Here is a 27,917-nt window from a genome sequence, read left to right as displayed (position 1 = left end):
TCATCTGCAAACAGCTACATATCTCTCATTAAATCTGTCCCAACATCATTAACATACAAGTTAAACAATGGCCACAAAAAACCAGTAATGAGATAACTGACAAATCAAGTATTACTATATTAGAATATTTAAGGTGGATAGTTCATGAAAATGTTAGGTACCCAATTCTCCATTTACATGGTAGATTGGGTCCAGAAAAAATTGTGTATATGAGAACCGCGTAAAAAAGAATACAGTGCACATGAAAAAATAGAAGAATGGTTCCAGATGTGAATACCCGATAAGAACAATAAGTTATTTTCAAACAATATATATATGTATGCATCTCTTAAAGAAAATAGTGTGTCACTAATAAAACAGAAATTCAAAAAGGTCCAAATACACCCGTGCATATGGTTATTAGTTAAATTTTATTCACTGGCACTTCTGACAGTAGCCACATTCTTTTGTGTGAGACTGAAATTAAATCACTTCCATCACTTGAAACTCTTTGGCTGTCCGGTTTATACTGCAAGCAAAACATTTTCTTCAGTAAAAGCAACTAAATTACCACTAATTTCCAATAATTCTGAATTTTTTTTTTTTTACCACGAACTCTGTAATTAATTGTTGAAATCCTGTTTTGACTAGATTTTTGTATAATTCTTCATATCGCACCATAAATGACTTCAGTTCATGTTTCAGCTCATTCAGTATTTGGATCATGCGTAAGAAAATGACTGCAATTTACTAGCCATTTAACGCCCTTCTTTAATTAATCATGCAGTGAGTGGGGTGGAATTATTCATCATCATCGTTACTTTTTTCTTTTTCATTCAGATTCTCAAGCACAGCTTCCATTATTTCATCATCATTAGCAGCCTTGTCAACCATCAATTCTTCAAATCTGCAGACAAAAAATCATCAAATCCTTCTCCGTCAACTGCATGTGCTAATCTGATGATACTGGGATATTAAGTTGTATGCAAAGATACATGATTTTTTCTTTTCTTTTTCACATATTCTGGCCAAGTAGCTTTCCAGCATGCATTTAAAGTTGAATGTTTCAATTCTGATAATGCCAACTTAGCAAGTTTTATGCAATCCAAAATAAAAATTTTCTTCCTCACATCAATAACTGTCAGTAAATTATCCTTATCTAGTTTACCCAAAATGTATTGGAATGCTCTCATGTAGTAAGTTTGGAAGATAGCGATCACACCCTGTCTAGTGGTTGTATTAGGTGGCAGAAAACAAAATTCCACATTCAGGTGTTCTAAAACAGAATGGACAGGTACATTGTCTATAATCAATAAAACTTTAAAGTCCAGATCCCCCCCCCCCCCCACCACAAATAGCGTTTAACTTCTCGAACAAGACTCTGCTGGAACCATTCATTAAAAATTTCTTTTCCAACCCAACCTTTTTTCTTTATTTGCCTTCCAGTGCACTGGTAACACGTTAAAATCCACATCTTTCATTGGCCGCGGTCTTAGGGACTGATTAATGAGTAATGGTTTCAATATACGATCTTCTGAAGCATTACTGCAAAATAATAGTCAAATAATCCTTACCTGTTTTAAAGCCGCTAACACTTTGTGATTTCAATATATAAGTTCTACTTGGCATTTGTCTACATATGTAGCGTACTAGGAAATGATAATTATGATGGAAATACCCTTTTTAACAGAACTGAATTCAACCAGAAATTTTAAAAATAAGCACCATTTGAACTATGTTAAATCAAAACATACAGTGTAAAAATAGAATTGCTTTTGTTTTCTAAGCCGTGTTATTTTGAAATCATGAGAATTAGCTGTATATACATTTTAATGAAGTTTTGATTTATCTCTGGCAAGTAGGTTTTTTATTCCTGAAAACTCAGATTTTTAATTCCACAACTCAAACAAATCGATTGTAGATCATTCACTATTTCAGATAATATTTATACCTGTTAGGATTTAGAGCCAAAGATGTCAGTGGTTGTCCTTTATACTCTCTATCCTGATGCCAGTAAACTGATTGAAACTCGGCTATCAATGATTGGGTATAAATGGAGACCGGCTGCCTATTGATCTTCCAAGAAGTTAGAGATAAAAGAGATCTGCCGTTCTTGATGGGAATAAATTCTCTCGTGTCTTTTATTCCCAAAGAGAGCAGGTAATAAAAGACATGAGAGAATTTATTTTATTTTTTATTAATCCTACACACACCAGTTACAGCAGAACCTGTATTGCCTTAATATGTGTGCAGCATTTTTTTTTTTTTTTTTTACATTCACTACCATTAGTCTTAAATTTAACAGATATAAAACATTTAAACATTCATTCACACAGTGAATGTTAATTTGTAAGACTAATTCCAGAATTTCTGAATTTGCCTTTTGCTAATGGAAGCAACATTTATTTATATTTAAATGCAGAGGCATGTTGCTGATAAATTTTCACTCTTGGCAAATCATTCTCAGTGTAATGAAATGATGAGAATTTTCATTCTCAAACCATTATGCGTAAACACTAGTCAATTCAATACGCATTTAAAGCTTTATCATAAAAAGTATGCAAAATGACTCAAATTATTTAAAAAATAAGCAGATGTTATATATTAAAAAAAGACCGTATTACTGCAACGAGTTAGGCATACAAATTATTTTAAGCATGCAATTATCATCAATAATATTATAATAAAAAGTATATAAATATTTGAATGTGTATATATATGTGTGTGTGTGTGTGTGTGTGTGTGTGTTAAGTAAAAACATTTTTTGTTAACATTTCATTTAGTAAACTGACATTTTCAAGAATCCTGCCAATGATGATTGTTTAATGCCTTATATGTTAAGTAAAAATCACTGAATTAGTTAAAAGTAAATTGCTGGCTGTGGAATACAAAATTACATATGTAATTTTGTATTCATTATATAAATTACAAAATTACATAAATTACAAATATATTACATATAAAGAAAATAACTGAGGACACATCTTATGGTTAAGATCACACCACTGCATAACAGTATGTTATGAAATATGTCACATTACAACATACCAAATATAATGTGAGGTTATAAACATTATATATCATATACGTAAGTACACTATCACACTGAATTATTTACAACAAATAAATCTAAATCAACTTAAATAATTTAAATTTTGTATAATTATACATGTTAACAGTTTAGTTATGTACATGAACAAAACAATATTCTGTTACACCAACCAAGCTTACAGTACATTAATAATGGAGTGTGTGAAGGATTATATAAATAGAAAACCTTGCTTTAGAGACAACATTTTTTTTTTTTTTTTTCCCTCTCAATCTCTAAGAACATTTCTAATGTCTGCTGAAAATAGCAAGATGTAATTTTACTTGAAATCTAATGAAAGAAACAAATGAGAGGGATCTGATGTTTCTGAGGCAGTCCTACAAGGATATTAATTAGGCCTGATATCAAAACTAGAGACATTCAACTGTTTTTATGCAGATGCTATACTCTTAAATAAATCCAGTACAAGTACAGGAGTCCTTATTCTGTAAAAAATAGGCATAAAAATCGGCAATAAAGACTGAAAAAATAGACAGGAACAGATGCCTCTTGAATGGAAAACCGATGAGACATGTAAAACATTTCAGCTATTTAGAGACAATTTTAAGACAATGTTCACACCAATTTTCATTCATTGATTTGACAGCTGGATTAGAACTAAAAAAGAAATTAAAAAAAAAATAAAACAAAGAATAGAGATGACAGATACTAATTCTGAGAAAAATAACAGAACATTAACAATGGAGTGTGTGAAGGATTATATAAATAGAAAACCTTGCTTTAGAGACAACATTAATTATTTTTTTTATTTTTTCCTAAATAGAATAATAGAATGATATTAAAAATTAAGATATTAGGATGGAACTTGACATTGCTAGTATTCATTAATGTACAACCAGAGCTAATCTCAGCTTATCTCACTTAGAAGGCAAGGAAAGATCCAAAGTAAATTTTTTTTTATGTAGTCCTATCATAGTAACTTCTACATATCAAAAATTTGATAACGAATATTTATTACTCCCACAGGTAATCAGAGATAAAAAATACGCCAACCAATTTCTAGCAAAATGATATACTTGCCGCTAACAGGTGATGTCCACTGAAAAGAGTGAGTGCACACAAACGTTTTCTCTTTTTGACTACAGCACCATAGTCCATTCCATTTTATTGCAATTGATTTATTTTTTATGGAAAATACAGGCTGGTGAACTCATTAATATAAGTACAATGCATATACAGTACCCTCTCACCAGTTATAAGTGATAACGCAAAAAAATCAGAAATGCCAATAATTTGTTCACTCTTGAATATCATATTCATATCAGGATTTCATAAATTAAAATCCCATCATGTTGTTCAGTGGGAGAGTACAGTACCTGATGAACCAATGTTTCAGTTTGCAAAAATTTCAAGAACTGATTATGACATTTTTATATCGACTTAATAAAGCTAATAAAATGATTTCATGGTAGTTATCATCAGTAACTCTCACCAAGAAAAGTTTTTTAAGATTTAAATAGAAATTTTTAAAAAAGAGAGAAAAGCCTTATAAACTCAAAGGGGTCATAATATAACTCATCCAGAGCAGGCTTTTACAAATATCCATACCAAAGGTGGAATTCTAATTCACAACCTGTTGGTTGGAGGGCAGGTGTGCTATCCACTTGGCCAACCAGGCTAGCGAATCATCTTTGATATGTGTAGTGCACTCTACTCCACTACACACATCTAAGATGTGCAGTGGAATAGAGTAGAGTGTTCTTCAATGATGAGTCCTTGGAGGTGTTGTATAATAAGAATTATTATTAAGCTATCTAGATATTCAATTTACAATCTGATGTTCTTTTATACAATTTTTTAATATTTAATTATTTTCTTAATTAAATTTTAAGTCAAATGTCATCATCATCTGGATCAGGAGGTGCATAAACTTTTCATGTCCAGGATTTAGAAACAGTCTTGTTTGGTTTAGAAACAGTCTTGCACTCTACCAGTTTCATTCTATAACACAAAATTTGGATTAAAACTTAAATGGCATTTCCTGATGAAGCAGAACTATAATACTTTTCTACTTCATATACATGTATATAACACTGCCATTGCAATGACATTTTTTGGTCGGAAAGACATAGGTTTAAATCTAATCTGGGACAATGAACTTTTGAAGGGTTTTTATCCTTTCCAAAATTTGGGATGGGGGTGACCTATTAGCTTACCCTGCCATCCCCATTAAAGAGACAATCTGGAAAAGGAAAAAATGCATTTTGACAGACATAATAGATTATGAGATTATACACAAAAAAAAAAAGAACATGTAAAATAGAGACACATGTTTACCTTTTATGTGTATTAGGTGAATAAACTAACATTTTTAGTTTATTATGAAATTAATTTTATGCATGTTAATTATGCAACTCAAAACTACAAATTTTCCATAAGCATGATAATGAAACATCACAAGTTCTATAAACATAACCTATACTTCTCATCCCTCTCTGTTTATGCATATTTTTATATTTGTTGTAATTACTTCAAACTAAGATGGTTTTGAATTATGATACTCATAATTAAAACATCTGCATAATTCAAGAAAACAAGCAAATTAGGTGCAAGTAATACATTAATATACTTCGGCATAGATGGAAAATTTAAGTTCTATAATTTGTAACTTATCTCTGTCATTAATTATCATCTGGTCACTTATTATCTCATATTTTCATGTACCACAAAGTTTAGTGCAAATAAAAATAAAATAAAAGTAACACATTATGCTGTTTAGATATTAAAAATTTCTAGATCATAAATTTTAGAAGGATCCACACTGTTGAAATATCTTCATGTAGCTTTTACATAATTTCTTTGAGTCTTACATGAATAATTGGCAGCTAGTGAGTGAAGACTTAAGTGCTACAGTGGTGCCTCACAATTTGCCTTCCTGCAATTCGACAGTTGAATTTCGCATCTGGCGCATATGCATGCATAGAATTGTGCGATGTTATTTGTCATTTATTGTTGGGCTGCGTTGGTGTTTGGTTGTTGTTTGTGCTAATTTTCAATTCTGCATTTTTCAGAAAGTAAAAATTTTGTGCATCGGAAGTTATTTTTTTTTGAGTGAAATTTAAGAATGGGCCCAAAGAGAAGTGAACAGAAGAATAATTCAGGAAAGAAGCACACTTGGTTGAGCATAGAGAAGAAAAAAGAAATTGTAGATAAAGTGCAGAAAGGCAGAACAATTACAGATGTAGCTCAAGAGTATGGCATTCCTAGGTCAACTGTGGCAACAGAGAGAGAAGATTATGGGTGCTAGGGTGTCTGCTGGTGCAATGAATATTTCTGACAAGAATAGATCTTCAATCAATGAAGGAATAGAAACGCTGCTTATCATTATCACCTGGATTAGAGAAAGACAGATGAAGAAAGATTCAGTAACTCAGACAATGATCTGTGAGAAGGCTAAGTTAATTTTTGAAGAATTGCAGAAGAAAACTCCAGGATGTACCTCAGTTCAATCTGAGGAATTCAGAGCAAGGCTTTGAATTCCTCAGATTGTTTCACAATTCCAAGGTAGAACAGGCATTCATAGTGTTCTCAGACAGGAGGAAGCTGCTAGTGCAGATAAAGAGGCTGCAGAAAAGTTAGTGAAAAAAGTTAAAGATTTAATCAGGAAGGAAGGCTACCTGCTACAGCAAATTTTTAACGGGGATGAAACTAGGTTATTTTGGGAGCACTTGCCAAATTGAACTTACATCAAGCAAGAAGAAGTGAAACTCCCAGGACATAAGCCTATCAAAGATAGGCTTACCTTGTTCTTGGCAGCAAATGCAAGCAGAGACTTTAAACTAAAGCCACTTTTGATCTACTACTCAGAAAATCCTCGGTGCTTTGGGAAGAAAATCATTAAGTCCAAACTGCCAGTGATGGGGAAATCCAATGCAAAAGCCTGGGTAGACCAGCAAGTTTTCAAAGAATGGATTTTTGAGGTGTTTTCCCCAAGCATGAAGAAGTTCCTCACTGACAACAATTTGCCTTTGAAAGCACTACTGATCCTTGACAATGCTAGTGCCCATCCTCAAGACTTAGAGGATATTCTTGAAATCAACTTTGACCTCATCAAAGTCCAGTTCTTGCCTCCAAACATGACGTCACTGATCCAACCCATGGATCAAGAAGTGATTGTGTGTTTTAATGAACTTTACACCAAAGCTTTGTTCTCACGGCTTTTCGATGCGACTCTTTCTTCTAACAAGACACTGAAGGACTTCTGGAAGACACCAAGTTCAACTTTTTCCATGCCATTTCTTTTATTAAAACTGCCTAGGATGGAGTGACACAGAGAACCCTTTATGCACTGTGGAAGAAACTCGTTCCTAATTTTTCTTAGGATGACAACAGTGCAGACCAAGAAGCTGGAGAATCAGAAGCAGTTGCAGCCATGCGAGAGATCATTTCAACAGCAAAGAATCTTGACACAGAAGAGGTTGATGAGGCTGATGTAGAAGAGCTTGTGGAGAATCACGATGACAAACTGACCGTGGAAGACTCAGAGCACTCAGCGAACAGCAAACAAAGGAGAGAGAGAAAGAGGATGGCAAGGAAAAAGGGCCGATGCGAACAGCTGCCATTAAAGAAGTTTTATTCCATAATACTTCTTTTTTGTTCAGGCATAATGGCGAGTTTTGATATCACCTCACTATTCACAAATGTGCTGTTAATTGAAACCCTTGATTTACTGAAGTCATACTTTTCCCCTGCTGTATTTGAACTATTTAAATTCACAGTACATGAAGGTTATTTTAACTCCATCATGGCTGGTCCCAAGCCCAGATGAGAAAGGAGGAGGGCTGTACTTGTGGTTAGCAACCACACATAAAATCTCTCACATAATTAAATTTGTAAATTTTTTTGCGTTCAATTTTACAGGGTTTTCTGAATATTTTAAATTTGGAAATTATATTGTACTAAGAAGAATAAATAATTCTGCTGTAAAAATTCAAAAAATATCAATGTAAATGGACCTGTATATAAAACAATAAGGGATTAATCCAGATTATCGTGATGATGAAGCAAACAAGAGGTCGCAAGGTCACGCAATGTTAGAAAAAGGCAGCAAGAACAGAGGGAACAAGAATGCATCCTCATGCTGGTGGCTAATCCCGAAAACTACTTGGTAAAGAACAAAATGACTGGGAATAATATAAAGGAGGATGGAGACAAACTGGAGGAGGGATTCTCTCTGGCTGGCTCTCGCTCGTCTCTGGACCCTTTTGATTTTAGTCTCCAGATAGTAGGTTCCCAGTGCTGTCCAGTCCTGAGGACATGCTTACGACACGGATATAGGAGAGGCCATATTTCCCGATGATGGTTCCAAGGAAGCAAGGACACATTATGAGAGCGTAGAGATTCACAGACTTCGTGGTGACTATGGCAATTATTCCCCAGCAAGGAATAATTGCCGTAGTCTGTTACGGCAATTATTCCTTGTATCATGACCGCCAGAATTGTCCAAGCAGCTATAATCACCAAGGAATAGAACGCAACATCAAATCGATACAACTAAGGTTGTGCTAACTGATTGGACTGTCTATCCAAGGGTTTATGTAAGTACCAGCTTTGTTAATGTCAAGGGCTTACAAATCGATATTGTATGCAACGAAGTGGTAATTAAGTCAATGTCTTTAAGGGAAGTTTAAATGTTAACTTGTTAGCTTAACGAATGAATATGTGCTTAATTGTGATATAGAGAACTACTATTTGTTTAAGTCAAGTTAGTTGGCATTGTAAATTTAGGTAAAGCAATGAGTGTATTGAGAGCTTGAATGTAAATATTGCCTACCTAGTAAGTGAAAGGGCTTATAGAGATTTCTTCTCTATGTATATTGTACTTTTTTTTTGCTTAGAATAAAATGTTTTGTAACTACCTTGCCTATTCTCTAGCCAATGCACTATCTTCAAAAAATTAGCGAACCTGCGTGCATATTAAATTTTGGTTAGCCACGATGTGCATTAAGGCAAATTTGTGTGTAGTTAAAATTTCCTGTTTTCCTCACTTTAACTCTCAAACTATTGTAAAACTCTATGTAGCTTGGAAATGCAAAAGAGCTTTACATCAAATTTTACAGAGCTCAAATTCCATGAGAATGTTACAAAAATAACCTTGTTTGTCTCTATGTTTTTTGCTAAATATTATTGTAAATAATCCAATGGGAATTAACTGTACTTACTGCTTTAACAAAAATTTCTAGAATGTCAAAAACAAAGGCAATGCTTTGCAACCAGAACTTTGTATAATAGCTCTATGTAAGGGCATAAGAAAGTTGTTTACGATTTAAGTGTATGAGAAAGTTGCTTATGAGCTTTGCATATAAACACCTTCAAAGTCAGTGTCTAAGAGATCGGCAAGGTTCAGACAAGTTTCCACTGTCCGACAAGATAGGATTAAAGGAGTGCACGGAGGAGAAGAAAGAAAGAATGGGTCGGTCTTATCAGAAGATCAAGGAGTCATGCTGAATTCTTCGGGAGTTATAACCCTTCGTGCAAGGTCCCAGAGAATGTGAAATAAAAAGGGACTGAGTTGAACATCATCATCGGCAATCAGAGGTAAGCGGCAGTTAGAGGCAGAAATACCGGGAGTAGGATCCAGAGGAACAGACGTTAGGGCATGCCCATGCCAGAGGAGAAAAATGGGAATGACGAGAGAACAGCTGATGTAAATACCCGACCAAGTGTCGGTCGGATGTCTTTTTGCCACGGGAGGTCAACTGAAGTCAATAGCCGCAGAGCGAACTTCAAGTGCCAGAGAATTTGCCTGTATGCTGGAACCTTTTCCTTGAGCTATTCGAGTACCACAAATTGTAGTCCAAAACGTGCCAATTCCCTGAGGAGATGCCACTTAAGCAAGATATTCCAGAAGGAAGCCTAAGACCCGAGATGAAAGAAATGGCATAGGGACTTTAGTGCAAGACCTTTGATTCAGTGTGCAACACAGCCTCTGTAAGTTTGCTCCATTTTTGTTGTACATTTCCTTTTATAATCTAGGAGATATGTTATAGATGGAATGATAAGAATTAAGTAATAATTAGCTAACCTCTTTGTGAGTAAATTAGAGTTTTAGTAATTTGATTTAATGAGCAAAGAAGTAATTGAGTAATTATATTGTACAGTTATTTAGTATTGAAAAGGGAAAGTTTGTTTCTTTATGCTAAAAGTCTAAAGCAGGGGTTCTCAACCTTTTCCAGTGGCGTACCACTATATTTAATTCAAGATATTAGATGTACCAGTAAGCAAATCTGTTTTCGCACCACCTGGCAGTGGCTCACGTACCACCAGCGGTATGCATACCATAGGCTGAGAATCCCTGGTCTAAAGGATAGGTAGAGGGAGTAACCTCCATATCATTTAATTAATGTACTTTGATATTAATGTAAATAACTGTTTTATTTATATGTCAATAGAGTGCCGCCTGATCATTTAATTTACAATGCACTGTTCGTAGGACTTGTAAGTGGGAAACAACTAAGGCATTAAAAGTGTAATTTAAATACTTGAGAACCACGAGTGTTTATATAAACTTTATTGAAGGAAGTTATGCTAGTAAGAGAGATCTACTGGATGTATTACTGAGTCTTATGCTGATATAAATATACTGGTGGTGCAGTCTTAACAACTAAATTTTACAGTGTTCACAGGCATACGACTAGTAAATACAAAAGGTGAATAAACATACTATGCAATAGAATATAAGTAAGAAAAGGTTACGAAAGCAAAAGGGCACTGCTAATCGGAATAAAGATATTACAACAGCTTCATCATCAAATTCCTGACATGTACCCTCAAGGGGTATACAGGATATGACAGTACTACATGAAAAATTTACATCATTAGTAACTGCCTATCTACAATTTTCCTCCAAATCAGTCTGTTACTTGTCAAGACTCCAATATTATCAGATCTTATATTTCTATCGTCTGAGGCACTTTGTACCTTATTAATACACCTATATCTTGGTCTTCCTCTGGGTCATTTTCTTGCCAAGCTGGCAGAGAACACTTATTTTGCTAATCTTTCCTCACCCATTCTATTTAAGTGACCATACCAGCCAAGATTAGCTCTGCTAATGCATTCCTGGATGCTGATAATGTCAAGTTCTTTCCTAATATCCTATTTTTAATATATTGCCATTGATGCCATCTGTTCACGCGCCTAATCTTTCTCAGGACTCCCATATCTGCGAGCTCTAGTCTTTGGTCAAGTGTTTTACTTCTGACCCAGCTCTCAGATCCATAAATTAAAACTGGTTTGAATACAGTCTTGTATACAGCTAATTTAGTGCTCCGACTAATTTCTCTCTTATTCCATAGGAAGTCAACTGAATAAATTCATACCATACCAGCTTTGTTGATTCTGTTGTCTATTTCCATATTTAATTTACCATCTTCACTAAAAATCGTGCCTAAGTAGCTGAAACGTTTCACTTGTTCCACAGGTTCCCCATTCAAAACACAGTTGAAATTTCAATGATTCTACCTATTTTCATTGTCTTTGTATTGCTAACCTTCATACCATATCTATTGCAACAGTTATTCAATTTAGTCAGGGAATCTTGCAAACTTGTAACGGATTTATTTAGAAGTATAACATCATCTGCATAAAGTAAAGAGCTGACATTAACATCTCCAATTCTGATATCATGTTTAATACCACTTTAATTCATAATGTGATCCATATAGATAATGAATAACAGAGGGGATAATGTACATCCTTGTCTCACACCAGATTTAACATTAAACCATCTTCCTGTACTTCCTTCAATTCTAACTGCTGACTTGCAACTCAAATAAAGATTAAGTATTGCTTGATATAATGCCCCATCGACACCATATAACTGTAGTGTATTGAATAGCTTCTCTCTTGGCAACTTGTCGTATGCCTTTTCCAGATCGACAAAGCTTAAATACAGATCTTTGTTATCCTTTGTCTCCATAATTTTCAAAAATGCATACAGATCTTTGTTATATTCCCATGCTTTCTCAACTAATTGTTGTAAAGTGAAGATCTGATCCTGGCAGCCTCTATTTGGCCTGAATCCAGCTTGTTCTTCACCAAGCTTTTCCTCCATAATTCTTCTCAACCTTTTCTCAAGTATACTGGCATAAATCTTGCCTGGAACACTCAGTAGGGAAATACCTTTGTAATTCTCACATCCAGTTTTATTTCTATTTTTATATATGGGTGCTATTAGAGGTCTACTCCAATCATCAGGAATTTGTCCCTCTGTCCAGGCCTTCTGAACTATGCAGTGCAGCCATTGTAAGACTTTCATACCACCATAGTTCAGCATTTCTGGTCAAATATCATCTACTCCTGCTGCCTTTCCACATTTCAAGCCTTGGATGGCTTTTTATACTTCAAGTATGCATATGTATTCCTGACTGTATGCCTGTTGAGTGTTTTTTACCATATCACTGCTTGTTTCATTTAGCAATTTTTCAAAGTAATTACTCCATACTTCAAGGATATCTTTTTCTCCCGTTTTCATGTTTTACAGCACTCTTATCTCCATTTCTAAGCTTCTTCAATTCAACAATCTCCAGAATATCTTACCAACTTCTTGATATTTATTTTCTATGTTCTTGCCAAAGTCCTCCCATGCCTTTTGTTTAGCTAGTTTTACACAGCGTTTAGCTTTCTTACATTTGTCTCTGTATTCTCTAAGAGCACAAGCTGACTTATTTGCCAAGAACTTTGATATGCTTTCTTCTTTTCCTTCACTGCCTCTTTAACTTCCTGTGTCCACCATGGAGTTCTGATTTTTCTATCCTTGCACACAGCCTCACCACATGCCTCTCTGGGTGAATCAATTAGGGTTTTCTTCAAGGTTTGCCACTGAATCTCCAAGGTTTGGTTCTCATGGTCTTGTTCTCAAACTCTAACTTTTTTTTTAAATAACGTAGTAAACCTCAAATGTTACGCTATATTAATTCACTCAAAATGGCGCAGTCGATAAAAAAAAATAAATTTTTTTCTGATTGATTTGTGCGAGAGTTGGTGAACTGTATATATTAAATAGGCTGAGAACTTTAGGTCTGTTTAACGGTGGGGGGGAAACAGAAATTAGACTTGGTAGGCCATAGAAGACAGAAATATAAGACCTGATAATATTGGAGTCTTGACATTTGAGACTGATTTGGAGGAAAATTGCAGATAGGAAGCTGGTAATAATGTAAATTTTTCATGTAGTACTATCATATCCTGTACATCCCCCTCCCCCCTGTGGGTATATATCAGGAATTTGATGATGAGGAGGATTAACTGGTAAGCGGGTTAATGTCTTATCTGTGAGAGTTGATAGAAGTTAGGGTAGTACAAAGGTGAAGTTGACGACAAATTCAAAAATAAATTTTATATACATTGTGTATATATATAAGTTTTAGAAAGACAACAGACATATTTTACACAATACGTTAAAAAAAAAAAAAAAAAAAGAAACTTGATAGAAAAACTGAAGAAATTGGACCTCTATTGCTGAAGAACCTCCGAGGAGATGATGCATGCTGGTGAAATCTCATCTAGAAAAGCCAATAGGCAGAAGATTGAGAGGGATATCTTCACACCCAAACATGTGACAAAAATGGAGATGAAGCAGATGGTAAGATCCTGAAGTGAACTTAATAGAGAGGCAGCAAACAGAGTCCGATGGAAAGAATTGATTGGGCCCTATGCTCTGCATGGAGTGAAGAGGATAAGTAAGTAGTAAGTATAGAGGTTATTTTACATGGAAAGGGAAAATATACAAACAATTAGATGGGACAGCAATGGGCTCTTCCTTAGCTAACTTCTACATAGAACACTTGGAAAAGCTAGCTATCAATACAGTCGCTCTCAAACCAATGCTTTGGCTACACTATGTCGATGATGTGCTTGCTATTTAGATACATTCTTAGTGCATTTAAATAACCAACACCCCAAAATCCACTTTACAATGAAACTGGAAGTTAACGAATGTTAATGAATGTCTGCCCTTCCTGGATACACCAATCACACATGTTCCAGATGATTCCTTATCATTTTTGGTTTATAGAAAACCCACCCACAGAGGGAGATATTTGCACAAACAATCATGCCATCAACCATCTCAACAGTATGGTATCCTAAAAACACTAGCCCACGGAACTAGAGCGAATTTTTCCAATGACAATGGTCTCACTGCTGAACTTACTCACATCACCTTCTTAGCAAATGGCTATAATTCTTATAACATAAATACTCCCCAGAAATCCCCCCCCCCCCACTGTATCACAGAAGACTACAACAAAACGATCACCATCCCATGTATTTAAGGCACATCTGAAAATCATCTAGAATGCTTAATAAATATCAGCTATGCACCATAGTCAAATCGTATGTCAAATTGGCAACTCTCATCCACTCACTCAAAGACAATCTCTTCTTTATTACCGTCCAGGAGTCTGTGAAGTGCCCCATTCATGTGATTAAACTTACTATGGACAGACAGGAAGAACTGTGGACATCCTCCTCAGTGAACATAAAAAAACATGTCTGGCACTATCGCAAGTTGAGTCTAGCACATCATGCCTTGGATACTGTTACATCCTGAATGAAGCACTTTATTAAAGAAACAATTCATTCAGGATTTAACAAGTCAGAAAAATCAGCTGAGAGAAAAAACTTGTACTGGAGCAGAAGAAATAAAGTACTAACTGTAAATAGAAATAGAATTGTAATACCATGTAAAGAACTTCGTGTATAAATTAGTGTTATATGAAATGCATCATGTATACAATGAATGGGTAAATTAGATGTAAACATTAGTCCAAAGGTGGGCCTGAGGCATTGGCAATCTTAGAAAGCGATGCACATTAGTTTCCTGGAAGAAGGTGGTAGCGATCCTGTGATATGTTGAAGTTCCCGCGGACGAAGTGAGTAGCGGGCGGGAAAAAGATCACGGAAAGTAAGAGGGCGCTATCGCGGCTAATAACAGGGTGCTAAAAAGGGGGAAAGTGAAGGGAGGATAAAAAGGGTTTGCACCCCTTTCTCAAGGCTTTTTTCACCTGTTTTGCTGTATGATGATTTGACTTCTCTCGTGGACAGGTGGTTCCTGATGGTGTTTCTTGGCAGTAGTTCGATATCGGAGGGTGCTTTCCCTTCGTTGTCTGAATTTCTGCCGGTACTGAAGTGTGAGATGTCGGCACATGCTGCCTTCAGTGAAAGTTCCGACAGAATACTATTGCGGACGTATATTATGAACTAGCAGCTAGAAACGAGGATGGCCCGAAACAGATCGAGAATAGACGAGGAAAAAAACGCCAGGTGTAGAGCATAGTTTAATCTGATGACCATAGTGACCCACCATGTGGACGCAGGCTTATGGAAGTATTGAAAGGTAATTCAAACAAAGAAGGACAGTTCAGATGGCCTGTCCTTCTTTGTAAAGTACAGATTTTGTTGTATAATTACCCAGTTGGAAAAAAGGGAAAGATCATTGTAGTCTATTAATCGAGTATGGACAATATTTAACAACTTTAAGTGATTATTTAGCAGTGGCTGATATCCATAAGACAAATTGTTAGGAATGATTATAGATGATTGTGACTAGCTTAATATGCAAGACTAAAATAGTAGGTAGAAAATTGAGTAGAAGTGTATAATGTGTATATTATGTGTGTTAAGTCTCTAACTCAAAAGAAGGATTTATTGTTCATGTATTAGAGTATTAATCAGTTTGAAAAAGTTTGATTTAGCATGTCCTTGAACTGATTGAAAGTGAGATTGGTCTAAGTGTATATTATGCCTTTAGATTCCAATAAATATGTTTTTTCTTTTATACCTGAGTTTTACCTGTGATATGAACCAAAACTACCACTCATTAATTTGAACCATAGCGGGGTGGATTGAAAGAAAGGCATAACATGTTATAGAGGTTACGACTGCAAACCAGAATTTACTTAGCCACAGTAGAGCATTTAATTTACGAGTTTAAGCACTAAATTTATTCACCTATGTGCATCAAAGGTCTGGAAAAGTCTCCCTGAATAAGAGTCCGCTCTATTCTAAGATATCGGCTGGTGCAGCTTTAAAAAATAAATTTGTCAATATCTGAAGAGGAGACGGCCCCAGAAAGAAATTAGAGGATTCGTTTCTTTTAGCAAGGAATGACCTTTATCAGTCAGGGTAAGCACGTGAGTAAAATTAGGAATCAACTAGAGATAAAGAATTTGCTTTCCTTAGAGAATGAACACGTAAGAAGTGATACAGATATTAGAGTCAGGGAAATTTTGTAAGTCTTGTAGTTATTGTAGAGAGGAAAATTCATAAAGGAAATAAATTATTTAAGGAAGAGCAAATATATAACAATACCCCTGCACACAGGATCAATTTGAAAAAAAACAAACAAAAGCACTGTACAGAAGTTGTTATAAGTCAGAGAGAGATTGTTCTTGGAATCAAGCCTTGAAGCACACTCCAAACCTCAACAAGTATGGCTGTATAAATTTTCCAAAAATGTGGGCGACAGCAATCTTAAGACCTAATTAATACCTGCTTTCTCTCTCTTTAACATAGATGGCACCTAATTAGGATTTTAGTCTGTGTTGTACATTACAATTGTTCAAACTAGTCCCATTGTTGTACTGGATTGTTGTTGTTTTGCGTACTGTCACAAACTGATTATGTGCTCTGAAGATGATAGATAGAATATCAGGGAAATATCAGCAATAAGTTAATACTTATTTTCTTATCAATCTGTGTTGTCATCTATACTGTTAAAATTAATCAACATGTACAACGAACACACATAAGCCTTTCCACGTACCATGTGAACAACTCAAGGAAGGAGCAGATGATTTATTTTTTTCTCTCTCTCTCCAATGCCCCCCCACCCTAAAAGGATCACAATCCCTACATTTTTCTCTCCTCTCATCATCTGTAAATACTCATTAGTAGTGTGGTACTGTACTGTGGCTGTTTTAAATTAGTCAGATAAATGTCAAACATTATGTTAAAAATGTTGAGAACCTCTACATACTATACATATCTATAAGATGGTCTTTGATATAATTTACCTAAGAATCTGCCTACTTTTTTTTTTCATTAATTCTCATCGAAATGAGATTCTGAACATTCTGATTGCAATTTTCAGGAACACATTCCTGATGCTGAGTAAGAATTTACTACTATTATTTTATAAAACATTATGGACATGCTTTCAGAACAAAAAGTAGCAACCTTATGCTAAAAAGATATATACAAAACTGAAAATGAGATAAGATGTGTTTTTAAAATTTACCAAATGCTGTCTCAAAAACAATTCTTTCAGAAGAACCTGCAATTCCTGGTTTTGGTTTCAGGTCAGTCATATAAAGTTCACTTGGAGTTTGTTAATATAGAGGAAACAGTAAAACAGCAAAGACAACTTGTAAAAAGCCCTAAAATAATGAAGGTGGTTGTTACAAGCCAAAAAGAAAACAGATATAGGGTTTTATTACAGTATGATGCACTCTCCATATCATCATAGTCTGGTTCATAAATTCGGTAGATCCACACACATCCTGAAATGAAATTTAAAAAAAAAATTTTTTTAAATTAAAATTAAAAATAGAAATATTAATAGTTGCAAAGAATACACATCAAAGATACTTGTTTTCAAAATAATGAAAACAGTATACATTATGAAGTAAAATGTAAACATTTTCTCTACAGTTTCTCCATATTAGCAGGAGGGTTAGGAGCTCAGTTCTATTGCCTATTCTATTTTTTTCTCCTATACTTATAAAAATGACCTGTTCTCATTCGCCATTACTCCTATCATCAGCTCAGTTTCCACCAATATGGCCACTCAAGTTAGGTAGACCATGTCTGATACCTGGCACAGTATCACCTGGGAAAAAAGAGCCAGCTTATTCCACCAAAGAACATTTAAATTTGAGAATCTTTTCATTCAATCTGCTTCTACCATCACCATCTTAACCTTAACAAACATGGTTGCATTAAATTGCCTCTCATCAGCAGACAATCAGTCTAACAGCTAAGAACAACTGGACTGCATTATACATCACTTGACCAAGCGCCAAATTGATGTTTTGGAGATTAGTTTGCCATCTGATGTATAATGATGCAACCTACCTATAAAAAAAAAATCTAGACCGACAGGAGTCTATATTTTCACAGTTTTCTTTCAAAGAACTAAATGCCAAACGGAATATGTTCCTAAGAAAATTTTAAAAAACAGAATATTTTTCCAAAAACATCAATTTGGCACTTGGTCAAGTGATGCATAATGTGGTCCAATTAATCAAAATAATAGGTGATGCAATTTAGGACTGTAGGCTTCCTCTTTTATTTCTCACTGTTAATGTAGTTGCCTGTATGCACATATTGATACTAGTATATTATTTCCATGATGATGCCAGTTTAACTTTGGTGAAACATTGAAATAAGCAAATTTATTTAGTTATTACACTGTCCACTTTGTTAATTTCCTTTAACAACATTGAGTTTCTCACTTTTCTTTTTTGCTTCTATCATCATCTCTTGAATATCTTTTCTAACTGCATGCTTCTCATCTTTCATATCATTTGTCTGCCAAAACAATGAACTCTTTCATTTCTGCTCTGCAAATCAATAGCTTTACTAACCTTCTTGATCTTCGCAGCTGTTCAACTGCATTCCTTAAAGGCAATATGGAGAGCTTTCTAGATATTTTCTTTGACCCTTAGTTATCCCTTGATAATGATTTGTTTAATGAAATACTAGTCCTAAAGGAATTTTTGAGCATTCTCCAGACATTGACACGATAACAAAGCTCTAGTGTTAGCCTCTTTGGAACATGTTGCCAGCTTCTCCTGACTCGACCTCAACAGGCTGGTAAAAATGTTGTGATGTTTTTTTTGAAGTTATGTTGACATCATATGGTACATATGACCAGACTGGTTTGAATAGCTTAATATGTCTTGGAATTGACTGAGTGGCTATCTGGAACAAGTCTAGTCTTTGTGAGTGATTCACTGGCAACAAACTTAACTGTATAGCACCATAGTTCACTGTATTATTGAACTACAGTGCTTTTTTACATTCTGATCTTTTGCTTTGCAAAAATTTTGGGCTGCTTCAGTGACATCATGTACAAGCTCATAAAGTAAAAGTTTTCTGTAATATTATGTAACATTAAACATATACTCAAACATGATTTTGTTTATAAGAACAAGCTCTTCAAATTGGGTATACAATATTGATAATTATAATCAAGACAATAAAAGATGAAAATACAATATATACAGACAAATTCCAGTAACTTCACACACACCTGTCTTGAAATGTATAATTAATCAAGGTTTTTGCTACACTCACTGTATCAATACAAGACAAGAAAGAAAAACAATAATTTTCATATTTTCATGATTGAAGTATGAATTTATATGGTTAAAAAAAAAGTGTGTTAGGCTTTGAACTGGAACATAGGAGAACAGAATAAAAACCATACATTTAGGAGATAAAAATGCAACCCATACTTCTTTATTTTTTTTAATGTGATTTCCACCCACAAAAGGTTGCAAATGTATAATATCATTAATACCATGAGTGGGTTAAATTTTATTATTATTATTATTTTATTTAATTTTAACAATTTGAATACTTTGTTCTCAGAGACGAAATATGGAACTTTTTTTTTCAACCCACTTTAGCATCCAATGAGCAGAGCAGTGGTCTCACACTAGATGATGTAATTCATCTCTCACCTAAAGGCAACCACAATCATTCATGCCCACACAGATTGGTTGGAGAGTGGCATATGCTAAAAACTTGACCAACCAGAATGACAAATATGACATCATTCTAGACTATTTTTGCCCCCTATTTTTCTTATCCTCTCAATTCCAATAATCATAGTAGCTTCTACCATACTGTACTGTTCATAGATTTCTGGAGTCATAATGCTTATTTCTGCAATCGGGTTATAGGCTATGTTTGCTTTTATATATATATAATCCCCCCCCCCTTTGAAAATCGGAAGCTAAAAATTGGGATTCAACTTATATTGAAAACATAAAAATACAGGAATATTCCAGTTATATGACATTAGGTTCCAAGACCACTGTCATATACCAACCAGAATGACAAATATGACATCATTCTAGACTATTTTTGCCCCCTATTTTTCTTATCCTCTCAATTCCAATAATCATAGTAGCTATATATATAGTACCTATAATCATAGTTATAGGCTATGTTTGCTTTTATATATATAATCCCCCCCCCTCCCTTTGAAAATTGCAAGCTAAAAATTGGGATTCAACTTATATTGAAAACATAAAAATACAGGCATATTCCAGTTATATGACATTAGGTTCCAAGACCACTGTCATATACCGTATTCACTTGAATATAATTCGCCTTTGTGTATATCTTGCACCCTTGATTTACTTTATGAAAAAATAAATTAAAAAGTTTTGCATATCTCTCGCATATGAAAAAAGTTTAAAACTATAGATAGTAAATGTTGTTATGGCAGTTTCAGATATTTTGGAATTCAATTGAAGAGAATCAGCATTTCAACTCAATAATCATCAGCTTGCCTTCATCAAGTGATATATTTTAATCTTTCGCAACATTGCTTCTATAATTAAATTAAAACAAAGTTTTATTATTGCTTGTCCTTTTATCATGTCAAAATAAAAAATCTTTGAATCCATCATAACTTTGAGTGTTTAAAACCAGCATTGTAATTTGAACTTTTCTCCATATTTCAAGCAAAAACTTACCATTAATTTGTTGAGTCATGTGATCTTTTATTAATACCGCACATCTTCATAGCTGCACTATCTCTACTGGCCTACCATTGCTGTCCATTTTGTGTTAAGCTTTCACTTCTCATTAGTCATTTGTGAAGGACTGTTAAGAACATATCTCAAGTCTTGTAAATTACTGGTAATTTTTTGCTTGAAATATGGAGAAAAGTTCAAGTTACAGTACTGGTTTTAAACTCAAAGTTATGATGGACTCAAAGATCTTTTGATTTTGAAATGATGAAAGGACAAGCAATAATGAAACTTTGTTTTAATTTAATTACAGAAGCAATGTTACGAAAGATTCAAATATATCACATGAAAGTGAGCAGCTGATTGCATAAATATCGTTGACAATTAAAATTTAAATGCTGTGAGCAATTACAAATTATAATGAATACTGAGGATTTAATTATGAACACCAATTTAGTTTCCAAAAAATCCCTGCATATATCTCGTACTACGATTTTTTAACTTTCATTTTGGGGTAAAAAGTGCGAGTTATATTTGAGTAAACATGGTAGTGAATCACTGTTTTTTTTTCTTTTTTTCCCCACATGTAGATACATGTTAGGTTTAATAATGTTTTAAAGCAGTTGTATGAGGTAAGCTAACTCAGTTTTACAGGAGACAAAAGCCTCCACTTAACAGAGACCCGTGATATTAGTAGATTTTAGAAAAGCCTTTGTACTATAAGTTCTTGCATAAATCATGATGACTGGGAGTGAGTAACATGAAAAGGCCATAGCTGTCTGAAGGATATCGAGGGGTGGACAGTGAAACTGTACGTTATTAACTAGTGTAGCACATTTCTTATGAAGAATGTAAACGAGAAGCACAAAAACAGTACATGGTGGAAGCCCACGATAGTAAACCTCCTGGAAGGAGATGACATCTGACAAGCACAATTCACTTCACTAAGAACTTGATCTTTGTTTTCAACAAATGTAACATCAGTGTGAGGCAAGTTTAGCCTGTTGTCTATGTCCATGTTTGATATGCCATCACCATTATATTTAATAATTTTAACTTTTATAATAATTTTAACCTTAATAAGTTTATGCATCTTCTTTCAATGAAAGCAATAGCACCCTTACTTTGAATTTTACCTGATATTATTAATAATAAAATAAAAAATAGTTATAAACAGTTTATAATTCACAAATGAAACACCAAAACACAGAAGAAGCAAGAACATCATCATAAATAAACTACGTTGACAGATTCTGTGCATCAGTCGATTCACAGTAGCTATATGTCGCTAAAACTGTTGTACGAGTGAACATGATGTCATATGAGTGGATTGTTGTAAAGTGGGGCATTACTGTATTGTTTATTATGTTATTGTGTTATTGTTATATACTGTATATAAAAAATGTGATGAGTCAATTTAATATTGTTAAGAAATGCTTTCACACCAACAAAATATGACAACTTACCGGCAATAAACCAGGCAAAGAGGAAGCAATTGATAATGCTATCCTGAGTTCTCTGCTGAAGATGTTCTTCACCTTCCTCTTTTTGATGTCTGCACCGACTCCAAAAATTCATAAAGTTTTTCAGTACTCCAAACACACCACCCACTACTAAATACACTGGAATATGACTTTCAGCAGGACAGTCATTCATATAGCTTGATCCTAAATGATAGAATGCTTTAACTATACTAGTACATGTTTAGGAACTTGAAGGCAATGTTTATTATTTATTCCATCACATGAAGACTTATTCAAGTTTACTAAATTCATCTTTTCATATTTTGATCTAACATTTTTTTATTTTTATTTTTTTTCAAAGCATTAAAAATTATGATTTCCATATTAACAGGGACAATATATTAAATTACAAAACTAAGCATTTTTAAAAGGAAGTGTTTTATTCAGATAAAATAATCTGTTAACATACCTTAAAGTAACTGCTACAGGTAAGGGAGAATTTACTTAAGTAAATTTTTAGAAAATGTGCAAAATAATGTTTTCTAATTACAGAAATAAAGAGTATTATATGAGGGTGATCTGAAAAGTTCTCAGCCTCGACTACACTTCAATCCCTCTTTCATGGATGTTGAGTTTCCACCTCATGCATATTCTACAAATACTTTCACGGATAATGCTGTTCTGAAGTGGCTGGCCACTCTCACTCTTCCATCTCCTCTAAAATCATAAGAATGAGAACTGCTGCTAACAAATATGCATTTACAGTCCAACTTGAAACAAGACGAATCACTTCTCTTTCATTTCATCTAATTGTGTTCTTTGGAACGGCCTCCTCCAAAGAATTCAACCTTCAGTTGTTCAACAACAAACAAAAAAATGTAAATATATATAATATATATCTTCTAAACCTATGATACAGCATTCAGTAATAGTACCAAAATTCTCACTGAAACTAAACAATTCTTAAAGTAGATGAAAATACGAGGGTGGTCTGAAAAGTTCTTGGCCTCGACTATAGATGGCAACACTATTGGCAATTTTTTTTTTTTTTCTAAGTTGATGCGTCTGTCATAAGCATCCATGTGAAATTGCAAGTCATTCTATCAAGTAGTTTGTTTTATACAGCTGTCTGAAACAAAAGTGTTGTCTGTATCCCTTGAAATGGATAAAATTCAGCATCGTGCGGCTATAAAATTCTTTGTAAAAGAAGGTTTAATGCCAAAAGAAATTCATTCAAAGTTTATAAAAGTTTATGTGCACACTTCTCCTTTGTTTTCGACAATTAAGAAATGGGCTCCCAAGTTTAAATGGGGCCATACCAGCCTTGAAGATGATCCACATGAAGGATGTCCAAAAAGTGTAACACCACCAGAAATCACTGATCAAGTGCATGATATGATGCACAAATTGTGCATCAATATTGGATGACCAGCAAGTCAAAGTGCATGAAATTGTTGAGACTATAGGCATTTCAAAAGAATGTGTAGGATATATTTTGCATGAAGAATTGCAAATGAAAAAGCTTTGCATAAGATGGATGCCAAGCTTGCTTACAGTAGATCAAAAACACACTCGTACGAAAATCTCTAAACGGTGCTTGGAGTGTTTTAACAATAAAGCTGATTTTGTGCATCAATTTATTACTATGGATGAGACTTGGATTTCCTAATACACACCAGAATCCAAACAGCAGTCAAAACAGTGGACAGAAGCCGGTTGTTCAGTACCAAAGAAGACAAAGTCGGTTCTATCAGCAGGAAAGGTCATGGCATCAGTGTTCTGGGATGCTAAAGGCATTTTGTTTATTATCTTGAAAAGGGTAAAACAATAACCAGGGAATATTATTCCAATCTTTTAACCAGACTAGACAAAAAAATTTGTGAGAAAAGACCCAGTTTGCAGAAGAAAAATATCATCTTTCATCAGGACAATACACCTACCCACAAAGGTGTTTTGGCAATGGGAAAATTAAGGGATCTGCACTATGAATTGTTGGAACATCCACCCTATTCCCCAGATTTGGCTCCCTCTGACTTCTATCTCTTCCCAAAACAAACTCTTCCGCGCTGGTCTGCATTTTTCTTCGAAATCAAGATGTGATTGCAGCCGCAGAGGGTATTTTGCAGATCTTACAGGGATGGGATAATGGCACTGGAGCGTCGCTGGAATAAATGTATTAGTCTTAAGGGAGATTATGTTGAAAAATAAAAATAATTTTGAAATTATAAATTCGTTTTTTCATTGTTAGGCTGAGAACTTTTCAGACTACTCTCATAAATCAATCTTTATTTCACACACAAATAACTGAATTTGAAGGGCAAGGAAGTAGTGTCAAGCAAAATCTTAGAGAGGATTTCACTGTGCCACTCTAAATGTTAGAGCAGTATTTCATGGTTGAGTGAATTTGAAGTTTGTACACCGTTAGCAGCTATACGGGGGAGTGTTGCCTTTGAGTGGAAAAGTACAAGTTTTTTAGCAGCTGCAGAAGCTATGACTGAGATGAGTTTATGCCAAGAAAGGCACGAGGTGTAGGTCAGCCTAAAAAGGGAAAATCAAATTTGTTTGGATATCTGAGTATTAATGAAAGTTAGGGAATGGGACAACATTTTTCTTACTTGTGAGAGATTAAATGGGACTGAGTTTTGGTGGCATTGAAGTCTACAAGGTTGTCTTCACCTCACTGAAATACAGCAAGGTCAGAATTGAGGACACTGGTTATGGTAAGATTTTGAGGTTTCTAATACTTGTGCGCTACAAAGTTTGTTAAAAGGCTGACAACATTTCTCACCTTTACTAGCACAAACATCTCAGCCATAGCTCTTGCAGCTACCAAAAAACTTGGTGCATTTTTCTGCTCAAGACACCACTCACATGTATAGCTTCTAACTCTGTACAAATTCCAATTCTGTCCAACCCTGAAATACTACTCACACATTTAGGGTGGGTGGAGGGGGGGGATCTGAAATCCTCTGTAAGATTGCTCGACACTATCCAGAAGAGGGCAATATGGCTAATTCATTATCCTTTTCTAACAGATCCATTCTAGTCTCTCTCTCTCTCTCAATCTCATAGATGTTCACTTTCTGCCTTATGTCTATTCTCCAGATACAAAACAAGTGATATGCACTGTTGTCTAAGAACAATGTACATCACTTGTTTTGTATATCATTTGTATAGATGACATTCCAATAAGATACATATAAAAGGGAGAGATATCACAGTACACACATTCAATGTGAACTAAAATGACAGTGAATATGGAGCAGTTGCTGAATGTCATCACAATCCAAGTAAAAGATAAATTTCTGAGATATTAAAGTTTCCCAGTATGACAGCATGGAACGTTACTATATGAAAATGGAAACTGAATGGAAATGCCAAAGTGGTCCCTTAACCTGAAGACAATGAAGTTTCATAGAAAAGGTTCCAAGGACTAATACATACTGTCAAGCACCTTGCAAGAAAAGGTGATGAAATTTACCAGATCTAAAAATGGGCACTGTCAACAGTAACCTGTGCATTACACGTATACTGAATTTCCATGTGCAAGATGCCACATCACAAACCATTCATTCTCATTAAGTGCACTGATGCTTAAACCACAAAACCTAGACTATAGAAACTGGTACTTTTGAATTTGGTTTGGTTTTACTGGATGAGATAACTTACATGTCACAGTAGCTTGGCATAATAAGTCTGCATTATCCCACCTATAAACACACAGAAGTGTAGATGCAATGCATTTCTTGCAATAAATAATTTATTTTAATTTATTTTTTGTAATCAGTATTATAATGAAGCCTCCACAGCTCAGTCAATAACAACAATCTTTGGGTGGAAAGACCTACATTTCAATCCTGTCCAGGATGTGAAGACTCTTTATAAGCACTTTTCAACTGAAGATTATAGCTGGGTCACATGAAGATTTGGTTGAATTTTTTTTTTATCCCAGGAACTCAGGCTTTTCATACCTGAGTAAGACAGATATTAGCCAGAGAATATGCACAACTAACAGACTATGAAAACATGAGTAACTGCCTTACCAGAGCATTAATTTGGTTTCTATGAAGACAAGTTACTTGGCTCTGATAGGCTACTGAACCAAATATATAAGGGAAGATAGTTTTGGATACCTTCAACATTGTGAAGTGGCACTTCCTGGAATTCTACAGCAAACAGGTTCCAGTAATACAATTTACATGTGAGGAATCATCCCTAGTGACAAAATAGGAATGACTTCTCACATATCATTCCCCACTCCCCCATAAGTATTTGTTCACTCTGAGCTAGAGGGTCCATTGACTAGTCAGAGAACGTCCATTTAGAAGGGCAGTCTAATGACCTAACTGAACACCTGCCACATCTATGGTCAGTCAGGTCTAGTTGATCATGCTTTGGGTACTTTGCACAGTATCAAAAATCTACTATGGTGTGTGTTATCACAATTTTAATATTGTATCTCTAAAGATGTTCTGTGATGAGATGAAATACAGAAACTATTAAACTAGTGTTTATTTCTCTGTGTATTCATTCAATTAAACCTAATTATGAGTGTAAACCAGCACCCAAGCTTTAATACCCTTTTTTTTTTTTCAGCATTGCTTAAGTTTTCTGGTACATATAACTGTAGTTTCTTTTCACTAATTTAACTGGCCAAATTTAAACATGCTATCATCAAACATTTATTTTATGACAAAAATGGACACTTCATTTGAATTTTTAAACATGCAACAAAAATGAATCAGCATTATCTCCCTTATTAAGATTGAACCTGTGCTTGCAATAGCTAAAATGTATTCACTGTCACATAACAGTCCAAAGTTGAAGAAGACAGTGAGCTTTTATGTAATTTGAATCATCACTGATACATCCTATTCTTGTGATATCAAACAGATTTGAAAGCTGGAAAGGGATAAGTCACCGCACTTTGCGCTCTTCATCACGAACATCAATCTTCAAAAGTACCTGAGACATAACTATAAACAAGTTATACGATAACCACAGCAATGACTATTTAATTCATAAATATTTCACCCAAGTATCTTGGGACATCATCAGTACAGTAGCTCAAACAATACTAGGAACAGAATAACATACAGTTAGGTTGCATGATTACAATGGAATCTCAATATGTGTGCAGTAATGTGTTATAGAAGTAAATTAAATAACTGAAAAAAATAAAAATAAAATATATAAAGATTATTTTACACAATTTTGTATAGCAATTTCCCATGCTTTAGGAAGAGTAAGAACATTGTTGCGGTTTAAATTTGGTCTGTGTAATAGGGCTTCAGCACTTTCTTTATATAAACGAAATCTGGTCTCTCCGAACACAGAGTTGAAAATCCAAACCATAGGACCCATTGGGAGAAGTCTAAACTTTTACACATATCTTTACATAAATATGAACACTTATATAAAGAAAGTGCTGAAGCCCTACTACACAGACCAAATTTAAACTGCAACAATGTTCTTACTATTCCTAAAGCATGGGAAATTGTCATACAAAATTGTGTAAAATAATGTTTATATATTTTTTCAGTTATGTTTAATTTACTGCTATAACATGTTACTGCACGTTATTGAGATTCCATTGTAATCATGCGCCCTAACTGCATGTTATTCCTAGTATTGTTTGAACTGTCTGATGATGTC

The 27,917-nt window shown here is 34.4% G+C and overlaps 1 protein-coding gene across 1 annotated transcript in view; it reads right to left on the bottom strand.

Moving 5' to 3' along the window:
- Positions 1-17,336: 17,336 nt before the first annotated feature.
- Positions 17,337-27,917, bottom strand: part of LOC150100671 (uncharacterized) — a 107,443-nt gene continuing 96,862 nt past the window's right edge. The window contains exons 5-6 of the mRNA XM_090402002.1: positions 22,266-22,466; positions 17,337-17,592 (exon numbers count right to left, since the gene is read on the bottom strand). Of these exons, the coding sequence (XP_090258128.1) occupies positions 17,408-17,592; positions 22,266-22,466 (386 nt within the window). The 3' untranslated portion in view covers positions 17,337-17,407. The remainder of the gene's footprint in view (positions 17,593-22,265; positions 22,467-27,917) is intronic.

The sequence above is a fragment of the Typopeltis vanoorti genome, chromosome 12 (genome assembly GCF_054136105.1).
Source record: "Typopeltis vanoorti isolate ZY-2024b chromosome 12, IOZ_Tvanoo_1.0, whole genome shotgun sequence".
NCBI classification, from domain to species: domain Eukaryota; kingdom Metazoa; phylum Arthropoda; class Arachnida; order Uropygi; family Thelyphonidae; genus Typopeltis; species Typopeltis vanoorti.
Note: the sequence above shows the minus strand (reverse complement) of the source record. Positions and strands in the feature narration are given on the sequence as shown.